Consider the following 13,259-nt stretch of genomic DNA (forward strand, 5'->3'; position numbering starts at 1 on the left):
CAGATGGAAGGTGCTTTCAGACATGCTGGCCCGTCCGGAGTGCCGGCAAGGAGATGCTGGAAGGAGAGGCCTCACCTGGGGCTGCAGGAACAGGACAGGGCAGGTGGTACTTCTCAGTTGATGGCCTGAAGAGAAAACGATACCCGTGAGGGGCACAGAAATGAGCTTACAGCAGGACACCGGGAAGAACACAGGTGACACCAGGGGTCGGATCCCAGCTGAAGAAAAGCCCTGCCCTGCGCCACTGCTAGCCTTTGCCCTGTATGGTGGCATTAGTCCCCATTTCCTGGTGGGCACGTGGCAAGAGCTCAACTCCTGCTTGGTTAAAGCTCTATGGATCCAGGGCACCTGGGTGGGCCACCACCACCCCCCGCCAGGCTGCTGGACTATAAGTCCCATCAGCCACAGCCAGCGCCCAGGGGCAATGGGATCTGTAGTCCAGCAACATCCGGAGGGTCCTGCTCTGCCAGCCCCCCACTCCTGCCCTAGAGGGATCCCTCTTCTTGCCCCTTAAAGCTCCCCACTCACTTTCTGAAAACTGAAAACAACCCCAAGCATGCCTCCCCCCACATCACACACTCCCTTCCCCTTTAAGCGCCCCCACCTCAATTTTAATGGCAGGCCCCCTCCTACAATTCCCACCCCCAAATCCCCCTGGAGCTCCACCCACAATCCTATGGCCCCGCCCACACCTGTCCCTCGCCTCGCACCTGCCACAGGCCCCGCCCACACTGCGCTCCCCTCTCCCTAAAAACGTTGAGGTAAATCCTAATTCTCTCTCTCACACACACTCCCCCGCGGGCCCGGTTTTTTCCCGCCGTTTTAAACGCCCTCGCTCTCCTTCCGTCCCGCGCTCGCTCACTCCTAGCCCGCGCCGCCCGCCCTCAAAAATAGCACACACAAAAAAAAATACAAAACCCAAACCAACCAAGGCTTGGTTTTCATTTGGCTTAGGCCAACGCAACTCCTGGCAACCACCTTGGCAGGGAGGGCGGGGAGGCCGCCGCCGCCATTTTGCTTGAGGGCAAGAGCGCGCCGGGCGGGGAAAGAGAGAATGCGCGTGCGCGAGCCGCCGATCGAGATGAGGGCGGGCGGAAGCGTGGTGACAAGAGCACGCGCCGAGCGGTGGACCAATCAGCGCGCGCATATGCCCTACCGCGCTCTCTCGCGCTCTCTCCTCCCGGAAGTATAAGAGGATTCGGAAGCTGCCGAGCAGGGAGGGGGTTGCCATAGAGACGAAGGTGAGACTCCGGTACTGAGGGATGCGGGCGGGGGCTGTAGGCCCCGGAGGGTCTTCAATACGGGGAGCCCGCCGAGGGGCCAAAACGGCGACCCCCCGACCTTCCCCACCAAGGGCAGGACCAGCCCAGCGCTGGTGGGGGAGACTGGGTAGAGTCATTAGCCTGTGCAACTAACCCTAAGTTGCATAGGAAATTTTCTGGGAAGCCAACATCGCTGGCACCACTCCTGCCAAGAGCCACACCTCTCTTTTTGGTGCCCCAAAAGGAAGTCATGGGTGGGGGGGATGCCTTGTGGGGGGGACACACCTTTTCTGACCCCACTAAATGCCTCCACAAGCAATTGGACCTGGTGATGGGTGGGATCTCTGTATCCATGTCAGGTGTGCATGATGGGATTCCTCACTTTCCTTGCAGATGACGGTGCATAATTTGTACATATTCGACCGCAATGGAATCTGCCTGCACTACAGTGAGTGGAACCGGAAGAAGCAAGCCGGCATCTCTAAAGACGAGGTGAGACTTGAGGCTTGAGATATGCAGAGCAGAATGCCAAGGCTTAAGCCTGCTAAGGACATAGTGTTATAAGAATTTTAAGGTCTCAGATATAGAGTAAATATTCATAAATGCACACATATCTAAATATACCATATGTCTGAAATAGTATCAGAGTGCAATCCTGAAGCCATTTTGACTCTCCCAATTACCTCAAATATTCCTCTGCAGTAAGAGAGGCAAATGGGGAAAGTCTTTTTGCTTGCAAATCCTGACTTAAGGGTGCATTTGTGTACGAATAGGGTGAGCCAGTGACCTGGATTCAGGAACTAAAGTATTAACCATTACAAAAGAATAACCAGTCTGCCTAGGTAATGCAGTCAGTGACCATTATCAGGTATCCTGGCAGGCAGGATTTCTGCTGTAGACCACCTCCTTCTGTGATGTATGCATGATGTTTTGGGGGGTGGTCTTGGGCTACAGGGTGGGCAATTTCAACAGTCTATATAAGGGCTTGCGCACCATTGTTCAGGGTTCTCCTCCCTCCTGCATGTGGTGAGTGGGGACCCTGTTGCAACAGTTCCTTGAATGAATCCTTTTACAGATTACAGTGGTACTGAGAGCGACAGTGATAGCTCAAAGAGCTCAGTTGTCACAGTCATTGAGAGGAAATCTCACACAATGGATAGACCTTCACTGGTGAAGGATGAACCACTGTTTACTATTGGAACTGGTTCTCTTAAGAGTCCTGAGACTGAACCAGTGAGCAGAGAGGATCAGCACCTCTTACGAAGGTCTGAGAGAGTTACAAAGGGTGAACCACCCAAAAGGTACTCAAAAGAGTTTGCTAACTTAGCTGTTGCATGTGTTGCTGTTGTAAACAACCGAGGACAGGTTGGAGCTGTGTCTAAGTCAGAGACAAAGACACAACAGAGAGTTGCTAGCCAAGGTAATGCAGATGCACTCATTCCTTGGAAGCCAGACAACCAGAGAGGTACACTGGGGAAACCAGTGGCGAGGAGTTCCAAGGGTGGAACTGAAACAACAGGGGAGTGTTATGTGTATAACAACTGTTTGTTTTCTTCTCTGGATCACGCTTTGCTTGCCGCAACACGCATTGATTCTTTTGGGGGAGGATGTTACGAAAAAGGAGCAATGCTGGAAAGAGTGCTCCAGAAGGCTGGAAAGCCAAACAGGATGTTGATGTTTTGGGACTGTACCGTGGGAACAAAGGAACAGTCTATTCTGTGCACTGAGCACCGGATGTTAGCTCAGAGTGTCACATGACCCTGTACTGGAAGTACATGGGAGGAGTTATTCTCTCTCTGCTGTTGGTGTTAAGAGAGTGCAGACACGTTTTCTCTGTACTGCTGGAAAGACAGAAATAAAGGCATGTAAATACATTTCTGTCTGTCTCTCTCCCCTCCCTGGGAATGGAAGGGGAGGAGTGGTTGTGTTCTTCTCACGTTGGGAAGAATCGCCGATAGAGATCTCGCCTTGTCTTGCCGGGAGTCGCTGACGGGGGAGGTCAACAAGGAATCCAAGCCGGGCACCTGGAGAGTGGCCAATTCCTCTGACTAAGGCTTGAATTCCGACAGATCAGTCTTCCTAGCCGCTTTGCTTTTCAATATGCTCTGGTTGGCCTCTGTTTTCTCCTACCGATAGGAAACCCACTTAAGGACTCTATATGAGCTCCGTAATACCCCATAAGGGAAAGGGAGCATTTTTTCCCCTTATAACTATAGGAAGAGCCCTGCTGGATCAAGCCAGTGACCTATCCTGTTCTCACAATGGCCAATCAGATGCTTCAGTGGGAAACTCACAAACGGGATCCAAGCACAAGAGCCGTCTCCCCTCCTGCTGTTTCCAGCAACTGGTATTCAGAAGCATTGCTGCCTCTGACCATGGAGGCAGACGATAGGCATCATGGCTAGAGTCAGTTGATACCCCTTCTCCTCCAAGAGTTTGTCTAATCCTCTTTTTAAACCATCTGTTGGTTGGTGGCCATCACTGCCTCCTGTGGGAGTGAGTTCCATAGTTTAACTATGCACTGCAACAGTCTCTTACTGGGATCTTTAAAGCCCTAAACGGCCTCGGTCCTGTATACCTGAAGGAGCGTCTCCACCCCCATCGTTCAGCCTGGACACTGAGATCCAGCGCCGAGGGCCTTCTGGCGGTTCCCTCACTGCGAGAAGTGAGGTTACAGGGAACCAGGCAGAGGGCCTTCTCGGTAGTGGCGCCCACCCTGTAGAACACCCTCCAGATGTGAAGGAAATAAGCAGCTATCTTCTCTTTAAAAGACATCTGAAGGCAGCCCTGTTCAGGGAAGTTTTTAATATTTAATGCTGTATTGTTTTTAACACTTGATTGGAAACCGCCCAGAGTGGCTGGGGAAACTCAGCTAGATGGGCGGGGTATAAATAATAAATTGTTGTTGTTGTTGTTGTTGTTTGTTGTTGTTGTTAATCTCTGCCCACCCACTGTAGATTTAATAATAATAATAATAAAACTTTTTATTTATATCCCGCCCTCCCCAGCCGAAGCCGGGCTCAGGGCGGCTAACAACAATAAAACAGTACAAAAGTACAGCACAAACTCTAAAACCATTCATTATAAAATTAATTCAAATCAAGCCACTGGAAACCATTGGGCCAGAGCTCCGCGAAGATTGCCGAGGGAGGGAGTCAGGCTGTGCCCTGGCCAAAGGCCTGGTGGAACAGCTCTGTCTTGCAGGCCCTGCGGAAAGATGTCAAGTCCCGCAGGGCCCTAGTCTCTTGGGACAGAGCGTTCCACCAGATCGGAGCCACAACCGAAAAATCCCTGGCTCTGGTTTAGGCCAGCCTAACTTCTCTGTGGCCTGGGACCTTCAAGATGTTTTTATTTGAAGACCGTAAGTTTCTCTGTGGGGCATACCAGGAGAGGCGGTCCCGTAGGTACGAGGGTCCTAGGCCGTATAGGGCTTTAAAGGTTAAAACCAGCATGTTAAACCTGATCCTGTATTCCACCGGGAGCCAATGCAGCTGGTATAGCACCGGGTGAATGTGATCTCGCAGCGAAGACCCCGTAAGGAGTCTCGCTGCAGCATTCTGCACCCGCTGGAGTTTCTAGGTCAGTCTCAAGGGCAGCCCCACGTAGAGCGAGTTACAATAATCCAGTCTGGAGGTGACCGTCGCGTGGATCACAGTGGTGAGGTCAGGGTGAGAGAGGTAAGGAGCCAACTGCTTAGCTTGGCGGAGATGGAAAAATGCCGCCTTTGTTGTAGTTGCAATCTGTGCCTCCATGGAAAGGGAGGTGTCGAAGGTTACACCCAAACTCTTAACGGACGGTGCTGGCACTAATTGTGCCCCCGCAAGAGATGGGAGTTGCTCCCCCAATCCCATATCGTCCCGTCCCAGCCACAGGACCTCTGTCTTCGAAGGATTTAGCTTCAACTGGCTCCCACGTAACCATCCAGCCACAGCTTCCAAACATCTGGTCAGTGTGTCTGGGGCTGAGTCAGGATGGCCATCCATCAACAGATAGAGTTGCGTGTCATCGGCATACTGATGGCAACCCAGCCCAAAACTCCGGAAAAGCTGGGCGAGGGGGCGCATAAAGATGTTAAAAAGCATCGGGGAGAGAATCACACCCTGAGGCACTCCACACACCAAGGAGTGGCGCGATGACAATTCCCCCCCAAGCGCCACCCTCTGTCCCCGACCAGAGAGAAACGAGCGCAGCCATTGGAGGACTGTGCCCTGGACTCCCACGTCGGCAAGGCGGTGGTCTAGGAGTTCGTGATCGACCATGTCGAAGGCTGCTGACAGGTCTAGAAGAATCAGCAGCCCCGACCCGCCTCGATCCAGCTGCCTGCGGAGATCATCTGTTAGGGCGACCAGAGCCGTCTCGGTCCCATGACCAGCGCGGAAGCCAGACTGGAATGGATCCAGATCCAGATTTGGGGGCGGGGGGGAGCCCGTTCAGAGGGGAGGAAAACCAAACTGCAGTGTTCTGCAAGTTACTTAGTTTCTACCTCTGTTAATCTTGCGTGATGCAGAGCCTTGAAATGATGGCTCTGTTCCAAGTGGGCATAACAAAGCTGGCAAGTAATTTTTTAAAAAATGTGGCGCTTAAACTAAGTAAAAGATTAATCAGCAGCTGTGCAGTGATATCCTGACTACCTTTTCTGCCCATTTAAAACCACCACCAGCAAACCCACTTTAGCTTTCCAGTCCTTCTTCAAGCCAGGGATAGGAGTGGCTTTGCGCTGGCTGCCTTCCTCCTGCCATTGAAGAGCAAAAGCAGGAGTAAGTACAGTCGTATCTTGGAAGTTGAACGGAATCCATTCCAGAACTCGGTTTGACTTCCAAAACGTTCAGAAACCAAAGCGCGGCTTCTGATTGGCTGCAGGAAGCTCCAGTCCGCTCTGGACGTTCGGCTTTCAAAAATAATTTGAAAACCGGAACACTCACTTCTGGGTTTCGATTGTTCGGGAGCCGATTTGTTCAGGAGCCAAGGCATTTGAGATCCAAGGTATGACTGCAGCGATCTCTCCCCTAGCTGGAAAAAGAATAGAAATCTGCCTTATATCCGGGATCCATGCAGCTCAGTCGAGTCCGAGGCCACTCCTAGGCCCATGTGCTTTGCCCCTGATCAGGACACACAGTTGAAATAGTGTTACAGTGCCCTCTTCATTGTTTGGAGGAGAGCACAGCATTGTGGGTAGGTGCTGTTTTGCCTTGGTGGAACTTCCGTCCCAGGTAAGCAAGCAAAGGGGAATCATTCTTGTGCCACAGAATGACAGTACACATTCAGCAGAAGAGAAGGGGAAATGTGAGGATGTTTTCCTTCTATGCAACTTTGCAAGCCTGTTCTAAGATACATTTAGCACTGTGAGCGTGGCAGGGACCCTGAAGTGTAAAGTGTAATTCTTCCATGGAAGGGGATTGTTCAGCAACATCACACTTCTAAGGTAAAGGTAAAGGGGCCCCTGACCATTAGGTCCAGTTGTGACCGACTCTGGGCACTCATCTCGCTTTATTGGCCGAGGGAGCTGGCGTACAGCTTCCGGGTCATGTGGCCTGCATGACTAAGCCGCTTCTGGCGAACCAGAGCAGCGCACGGAAACGCCGTTTACCTTCCCGCTGGAGTGATACCTATTTATCTACTCGCACTGGCGTGCTTTCAAACTGCTAGGTTGGCAGGAGCAGGGAACGAGCAACGGGAGCTCGCCCCGTTGCGGGGATTTGAACCGCCGACCTTCTGATCGGCAAGTCCTAGGCTCTGTGGTTTAACCCACAGCGCCACCCGCTGTGGGTTAAACCACCCGCACACTTCTACCTCCTGTACTAATCCGCGGTGCAAAACACAAGCTCTGTCTGGGGAAGCATGAAATTGTGGTGGTGTTTACGTGCATGGGGCAGGGAGAGGGAAGGGTGTGAGTAAAAACAAAAGTTCAAAAGCTTCCTAGCTTGAATGATACTATTGAGTTTCCCTTTAGCAGCCGCCACTTTCTAATTTGGGGAATTCCGGTGTTGAAGCTTCCAGGGGAACAGCAAGCTCCATTTGGGGAAGTTCTGCTGGTTATGTGACTTTGGGTGATTCACATCAGATAAGATGTTTTGTTTCTTGAAGAGGTGCTCAAGAGGCCAGAGGGTTACATTCAGTAGCCAACCATTAGAAATTACTCCTTGTAAAGTTGGTTTTTGTGAAGCAATCATCTCTACAGTACAGTGGTACCTCAGGTTACATACGCTTCAGGTTACAGACTCCGCTAACCCAGAAATAGTGCTTCAGGTTAAGAACTTTGCTTCAGGATGAGAACAGAAATCGTGCAGCAGCGGCAGCAGGAGGCCCCATTAGCTAAAGTGGTGCTTCAGGTTAAGAACAGTTTCAGGTTAAGTACGGACCTCCGGAACGAATTAAGTACTTAACCCGAGGTACCACTGTATATTCTTAGATTCAGCTTCAGAAGGAATATTTTGTATTTGGGGGTTTTTTAGTGAGTTATTTTTGGCTATGATGCAAGTCTGCTTTGCACATGTTATGGGTTAACTTTCCTAGGCACTACTGCTGCTGTAACATATCGTACCCTAATGTCTATCAGTTGCATTGATTATCTCTTAAGGATCCCGTTGGCTTTGTCTGTGGTTTCTGTGCCATGGGTGTCCTTGTACGGTTAGCCACAGGGTGGCGCCAGAGCAGAGCAAATGAGCATGACGGAGTTCTTCATCCTTGCCATGGAATCTCACCCCATTCTCCCTGTGAACACATTCCTTCTCTCTCTCTCTTTCCCTCCCTGCAGGAGTTCAAGCTGATGTATGGCATGCTCTTCTCCATCCGCTCCTTCGTTAGCAAGATGAGCCCTGTGGACATGTATCCTTTCTGCTTAAACAGCAGCCTCAAAAGTATCACTTGTGGTTTTTTGACAGAGGGAGCCTGACTGAATCCTTTTTCATTCACGTGGAGTGGGGGAAGTAGCATTATCTACCATATTTTTCGCTCTATAGGACGCACTTTTCCCCCTCCAAAAACTAAGGGGAAATGTGTGTACATCCTATAGAGCGAATGCAGGCCGCGTGGCTAATCCCAAAGCTGCGCAGCGCTCCGTCTCGCTGTTCTAGCTTGGGGTTAGCTGCGCAAAGCCTCCGCAGGGCAGCGGGGTGCCTTCATCCTGCTACCCTGCGGAGGCTACAAAGGCTGTCCCTGCAGACAGAATAGTGTGGAGCGCTCCGTCTCACTGTTCTAGCTTGCGGATGGCTGCGCAAAGCCTTAACCCCGCTGCCCTGCGGAGGCCACGAAGGCTGTATGAAGGTGGGGGGAAGGCTGCAACGCTTCCCCCCACCGCCAGCCCCACGAGCTCGGAGGGCAGCGGGAAGGTGGCGCGCCGCCTCTGCGCTGCTCCCCGACCTGGTTTGGAGGCTGGCGGTGGGGGAAAGCAGTGCTTCCGCCCCCCCCCGCCAGCCCCAAAGAGCAGGTCGAAAGGAACCCAAAGCCTCCGGAGCCCAGCGGGAGCTCCAGCTGAGCTCCAGAGGCTTCGGGTGAACACACCTTGAACACACAGAACACACCTTGTTTTAGAGGGGGAGAACAAGGAAAAAATGTTTTCCCCCCCTGTTCTCCCCCTCCTATGGTCCGGTGCGTCCTATAGAGCGAAAAATACGGTCCTTAAGGAGTAAAACTTGCTTGGGAGGGAGGGGGCTTAGCCAGCTGCCTTTGCCTGACGTCTCCTTCCTCCAGTGCTCCTTAATTCCTTGCACCCCAGGAAAGACGGCTTCCTCTCCTTCCAGACCAGCAAGTACAAGCTGAACTACTATGAGACGCCCACGGGACTGAAGGTGGTGATGAACACAGACTTAGGGGTGGGCAACATCCGAGATGTCCTGCATCAGATCTACAGCTATGTGAGTCGGAAGTGGGGGGGTGCCGCCTCCTCCCCTGCTCCCCATCCCATGATAATCCCTAAATGGCTCTCCTGTGTAAAGATGCCCTCCAAACGACTCTGCAGTGAAGGAAGAGGAGTATTCACATGGCACCCGCTGCCACCGCCCGCTCATTTGCTAAATGGTTCTGCGTAAACAGCCAAACCTCTGTTCGCATAAGCAAAGGCATAATAATAATAATAATAATAATAATAATAATAATAATAATAATTTATTATTTGTACCGTGCCCATCTGGCTGGGTCCCCCCAGCCACTCTGGGCGGCTTCCAACAAAACACTAAAATACAATAACCTATTAAACATTAAAAGCTTCCCTAAACAGGGCTGCCTTCAGATGTCTTCTAAAAGTTTGGTAGTTATTTTTCTCTTTCACATCTGAGGGGAGGGCGTTCCACAGGGTGGGCGCCACTACTGAGAAGGCCCCCTGCCTGGTTCCCTGTAACTTGGCTTCTCGCAGTGAGGGAACCGCCAGAAGGTCCTTGGTGCTGGACCTCAGTGTCCGGGCAGAACGATGGAGGTGGAGACACTCCTTCAGGTATACTGAACCGAGGCCGTAGCAGGCGCAGCTCCTAGAGGGGTTATTCCCCCAGCCGACTCCAATCTGGCGCCTTCCAGATGTTGTCCTGCAATGCCCACCATCACTTTCACTGACCCTTGGTTGCGCTGGTTGGGGTTGATGGAGGCTGGGAGTCCAGCAACAGCTGGAGGCCACCAGGAGGGTGTGTCCTACAGCAGCCATCCTCAGCCTTGGGTCTCTCGATGCTGTTGGACTACAACTCCCATCATTCAGCATGGCCAGGTATGATGGGACTTCTAGTCCAAGAATGTCTGAGGACCCAGGCTGGGAAAGCTGATTATTGTGTACGGTGGGGTTATTAGCGGGGAGAGGGATATGCCTCTGGTTTCTAAAGAGGGTCTGATTTGGCCCCCACCAGCCTGTTGCCTTCCTGATATTTGGGGCTGCAACTCCCAGCCACACCCCCCAGTTCAAACTGCCTGGGGGGCGCCAGGCTGGGGAAGGGTGAGCTAAGGTTTTGCTATGTTTTCAGGCCCTTGGTTAATAGCACTAGAAGTTAACCATGGGTAATTTCTGTTAACTATGGGCATGTTATCAGAATGGCGGGGGGGGGGGCAGGGAGTGGTTTATGTACAGTCATACCTTGGCTCCCAAACAATCAAAACCCAGAAGTGAGTGTTCCGGTTTTTTAACGTTCTTTTGCAAGCCGAATGCCCGACGGGCTTCCGCAGCTTCCGATTGGCTGCAGGAGCTTCCTGCAGCCAATCAGAAGCCGCGCTTTGGTTTCTGAACATTTTGGAATTCGAATGGACTTCTAGAACGGATTCTGTTCGACTTCCAAGATGTGACTGTATAGTGATCATTAATGCAGTATTTAAAATTTATTATTTTTCCCCAGTACTGATTTTTTTCTGTTGGTGTACTTTTTATATTTTATGGGTAAACTGAGTAAAAAATGAGAGAGAGTGGTAGCAGCAGGTGAAACAGATCAACTGGTCAGGCCAAAGCTCTGTATATTTTTTGTTAAAAAGCGGTTACCTGATGTTGGAAGACCACCAGATTAGGGTTTAGGGGTGCAGCCTTTCAGAAAGGAGCCCAGGCTCCTGCTTCCTCTGGGCCTTTCATTCATCTCCTCCAGTGCATTTGCCCCATTCCTTGTCCAGCAGTTGCTTTGACTCAGTGGTTGCCACCATGCCAAAGCGGACGGGAGTCCTTTATTTCCCACTTCTGTGTTGGCAGCAGGGAGAGCGGTGCTCTTAGGGTATCTACTGCTGTCCTGAGAGAAGTGTGAATGATCCCAAAATAAGAATGAAACATCAGTCACTGGGGTTAGTCAAAATAGAAATCTTTTTTGGAGCGGCAGGTCTCCCAATGTTTGGTTTTCATTTCCCTGAAGCTGTTTCAGTTGGGGTCCAGAGGGGAGGAGGGGTATTCTCATCTCACTGACCTCCTGATTCTCCTTCCAGTCAGCTTCTTCCCTCTCCTCCCTAGATCTACGTGGAGTATGTGGTCAAAAACCCTCTGTGCAGCTTGAACGAGAACATCCAGAGCGAGCTCTTTCGGAGCAAGCTGGACAGCTTCATCCGTGGGCTGCCCTTCTTCTCAGCTCGGGCAGGCTAAGTGGTGCGGGTGGGTGTTTGCCTTTTCCCGTTCCATTGCTGTAAATACTACAATTCCCACGATGCACGTGGAGTAGTGTCTGGCAGCGAGCTTGGCACTTTCTCTGCTGGGTGTGCCATCGTCAGAACAACAGTCATTCCCTGCACCTCAACCATAACAGACTTGTGGCCCAAACCAGAACTCTGAGCTTGGATACCTTTCGGACAGCGGCTTTCTCCGCAGTGCTTTCCTCCGTTCCCTCCACCGCCCCTTGACCCACGGCTCCATCTTTTGTCCCATTGCGTATTCCCCCTTAGTTGGGACCCCAGAGCCCCTCTTCCTTCCCCTCCTCACCGTGACACACAGTCCTTTGCCAGCCCAGGCCTCTTCCTTTCTATTTATAGAGCTTTGCCTCATCCCTTTCTTCCCCCTCCGCCCCCCAAGCTCCTATTTATAGCCAGCCTCTTCTCCTGCCTTTCCAGTCCAGTGCTCTCCCAGCCTGGGCATGACATCAAGTGCCCCGGGGCTAGGGGGAGTCCTGCTTGGACACAGCGGAAGATGCAGCGGCACGTCCTTCCCAAACGCATCTCGCGAAAAGACGGACCAGCAATCCAACTTCACATTTCCGCCACCAGGAAAGGTCGACAAGCAACACAGGTCGAGAAGAGAGCTGTACTGTATTCCTTTTTTTGCTGGGTCCACCTTTCGTGAATTAAACAAAATGCCACCTTTAAGATCAGAAGTTGCTTTGATCACCCTCAGCCTTCTCTAGGACTCTCTGGGATTTGCTGGTTAACTCGGCTGCCATTGCCCCCCAGGCTGTGTTATGTTTGCAATGGCTGCTGGGCCACCTCTACAAAAACCCCTATGTCAAGATGGGAGTCTCAGCTTCTTCGTCGCCCTGCAAACGAGATGCCAAAGGCCAGCGAGGCAGCAGCTCTTCTTCAAATTGGACTAACCGGCTCGTTAAATCGTTGGTCTCAAGTTTTTGCGTCACACGGGGCTTTTTACCTCCTCGGGCTTCGATGTTCAGAGAAGGGAAACAAAGCGAAAGCATCGGCAGATACACCTCCAGGCCAGAAATTAAGTGCCTGGGTTAACCACCGTCTTGCTTCACCCCCCCCCCTTGAAAGGCCACGGCCAGTTGCGCCCTTCCCTTATTCGCTGTTGTTCATTCTGAGCGTTTTAAGCTCTGGGAGTTCTGTGTGTGATTCAAGCTTGTTTCCCACTTCTTTAAATGCGAGCTGATTTAAAAAATTATGTCTCTTGTTCTCTCTTGTCATGATCGATTTTGCATGCTTTGAAAGGTTTCATATTGCCGTGCTGGTGATCTTGGTCCGTTAAATGGTATAAAACCTTAGCCTGGAGATGCATCCAATTAAATGCCCCTCAAGGTCACTTGGTGGATGGCTTGGACTTGCATTCAAGGGCTGGCGAAATGACATTTTTGAAGCATGACATAAGAAGAAGCTGCTGGATCTAGTCCGGCCACACAGATGTCAGTGGGAAACCCACAAGCAAGAGCCCTCTCCCCTCCTGTGGCACTCTGCGGCTGGCATTCAGGAGCATAACCCATGACAGTGGGCTAGGTGGTCCAGTGGCCTGATCCAGCGGTCTCTTCTTAGGATAACCTCTCTCGTGCCCTGGTGCCCTCCCTCCCAAAAAGGAGGCTTATTTATATTTATTTAGAATACTTACACCCTGCTTTTCAAAGCAGCTTACAAAGGTTGCCAAAACAAGATGCCTCTTGAATCTAGTAAAGGTAAAGGGACCCCTGACCGTTAGGTCCAGTCGTGACCGACTCTGGGGTTGCGGCGCTCATCTCGCTTTACTGGCCGAGGGAGCCGGCGTACAGCTTCCGGGTCATGTGGCCAGCATGACTAAGCCGCTTCTGGCGAACCAGAGCAGTGCACGGAAATGCCGTTTACCTTCCCGCCAGAGTGGTACCTATTTATCTACTTGGACTTTTTGGCATGCTTTCAAACTGC

The 13,259-nt window shown here is 51.6% G+C and overlaps 1 protein-coding gene across 4 annotated transcripts; it reads left to right on the forward strand.

The window, feature by feature from the left end:
• The first annotated feature begins 95 nt into the window (after positions 1 to 95).
• On the forward strand, positions 96 to 12,542 carry TRAPPC1 (trafficking protein particle complex subunit 1). 4 transcript variants are annotated; one of them, XM_053362179.1, is made up of 6 exons: positions 1,131 to 1,241; positions 1,656 to 1,754; positions 8,017 to 8,087; positions 8,977 to 9,115; positions 11,164 to 11,301; positions 11,754 to 12,542. In XM_053362179.1, exons 2-5 carry the CDS (start codon positions 1,656 to 1,658, stop codon positions 11,290 to 11,292), a joined length of 438 nt encoding a protein of 145 aa, XP_053218154.1. In that variant the 5' UTR covers positions 1,131 to 1,241; the 3' UTR covers positions 11,293 to 11,301; positions 11,754 to 12,542. The 4 variants fall into 4 exon arrangements, with proteins under 4 accessions (XP_053218153.1, XP_053218154.1, XP_053218151.1 ...); XM_053362178.1 differs by lacking the exon at positions 1,131 to 1,241 and adding an exon at positions 96 to 194 and having other exon boundaries at positions 11,164 to 12,542; XM_053362176.1 differs by having other exon boundaries at positions 11,164 to 12,542.
• The last annotated feature ends 717 nt before the right edge of the window (positions 12,543 to 13,259 follow it).

Source organism: Podarcis raffonei, chromosome 13 (assembly GCF_027172205.1).
Source record: "Podarcis raffonei isolate rPodRaf1 chromosome 13, rPodRaf1.pri, whole genome shotgun sequence".
In the NCBI taxonomy this organism is placed as follows: domain Eukaryota; kingdom Metazoa; phylum Chordata; class Lepidosauria; order Squamata; family Lacertidae; genus Podarcis; species Podarcis raffonei.

Coding starts and splice junctions, on each gene's coding strand:
- TRAPPC1 (XM_053362178.1), top strand. CDS start 1,656: ATGACGGTGCATAATTTGTACATATTCGACCGCAATGGAATCTGCCTG. Junction 8,088..8,976: donor AAGATGAGCCCTGTGGACAT/GTATCCTTTCTG, acceptor CTTGCACCCCAG/GAAAGACGGCTTCCTCTCCT. Junction 9,116..11,163: donor TGCATCAGATCTACAGCTAT/GTGAGTCGGAAG, acceptor TCTCCTCCCTAG/ATCTACGTGGAGTATGTGGT.